We start from the raw sequence: 1,144 nt of genomic DNA on the forward strand, positions 1-1,144 counted from the left end.
TTACCAGATCAGCGTGGCCAAGGTGAAGCTCATCGAGACGCCGTGGGAGCGCGTGGTGGTGCCCGACTCAAAGGGTAAGACACGTCCGCATCATCACGCCTTTGTCAGTGCCAGTTCCGGATTCTCCACCGCCTAGTACGTCGGTCTCAATAACTTGTTGCCGAGCTGCATGTACTAACTGTCACGTGTTGCTCTTTTCCCTTCTTCCTATCCGCAGTGTGGTGGCTCGCAACTCGACGCATGGCGCCCCGGAAGTGACGGTGCAAGGCGGTGTGGATGGCCTTAAAGTGCTAAAAACCACGCAGAGTTCTTTTGTTGACTTCTTCCGTGATGCGTACACGACGCTGCCTGACGTACCCGACCGCCTCGTCAGCACGTGTGTCATGGCCACGTGGAACTACACTTCCGATGCCATCGGCGGAGACTTCATCGCCAGATCTGCGGAGATCAAGAACGTACTACTCGCGACCTTCGCAGGCCCAGCTGATGTTGGCGTGCCCAGTCCTGCTGTGCAGTTTACGCTGTACAAAATGGGCGAGGCTGTGCTGGAGAGATGCCCGTATGTTAAGGATATCAAGATCACGATGCCCAACATCCACAACAATCCCATTGACCTGTCTCGCTTTGGCTGCAAGAACATCCACCCCCACGGCGAGGTGTTCCTGCCGACAGACGAGCCACATGGCATCATATCGGCCACGGTGGTGCGATCGACGTCTAAGCTGTAGGTCGTGCGTTCTCTTTTTGTCTGACTGATTGATGTTCAGATATGGCGAGTACGCAGTGTCATTGCTATATTACACCGAAGAAGTATAAAGTAACCGGTGTGCGAAGCTCAATTGGTGTCCCGTGGTTTCTTTTACTGGGGATAGCCAGGTTATCATTGTTAACGATGAACTGTTAAAGGAAGTGTATTCCTTGAATCACTGGGTCGATAATGTCGAAGTTCCTTGCTCATTTCACCACTTTCTTACCACTGAGGTAGCCGTCGGTCGCTTATTGGTGACCAAGCCCTCCTAGATCTGGATTAATGACTAAAGTGGTCGCCGAGTGCTCGTGCGAGAGTATTGATCTTGCTTTGCAGGGATGAGTAGCTGCAGGTCTCAACTAGCTGCTGCACGCGCTGTTGCATTTCCTGGAAAAT

At 52.6% G+C, this 1,144-nt stretch overlaps 1 protein-coding gene across 1 annotated transcript; it reads left to right on the forward strand.

Annotated features, from left to right (window-relative positions):
- Positions 1-383: 383 nt before the first annotated feature.
- Positions 384-1,094, forward strand: PITG_18410 (uncharacterized protein; the record flags this gene model as incomplete). Its single annotated transcript, XM_002896299.1, has 2 exons — positions 384-724; positions 1,085-1,094. 2 exons carry the CDS (start codon positions 384-386, stop codon positions 1,092-1,094), a joined length of 351 nt encoding a protein of 116 aa, XP_002896345.1.
- Between the last annotated feature and the right edge of the window lie 50 nt (positions 1,095-1,144).

This window comes from Phytophthora infestans, genomic scaffold (genome assembly GCF_000142945.1).
Source record: "Phytophthora infestans T30-4 supercont1.62 genomic scaffold, whole genome shotgun sequence".
NCBI classification, from domain to species: Eukaryota; Oomycota; class Peronosporomycetes; order Peronosporales; family Peronosporaceae; genus Phytophthora; species Phytophthora infestans.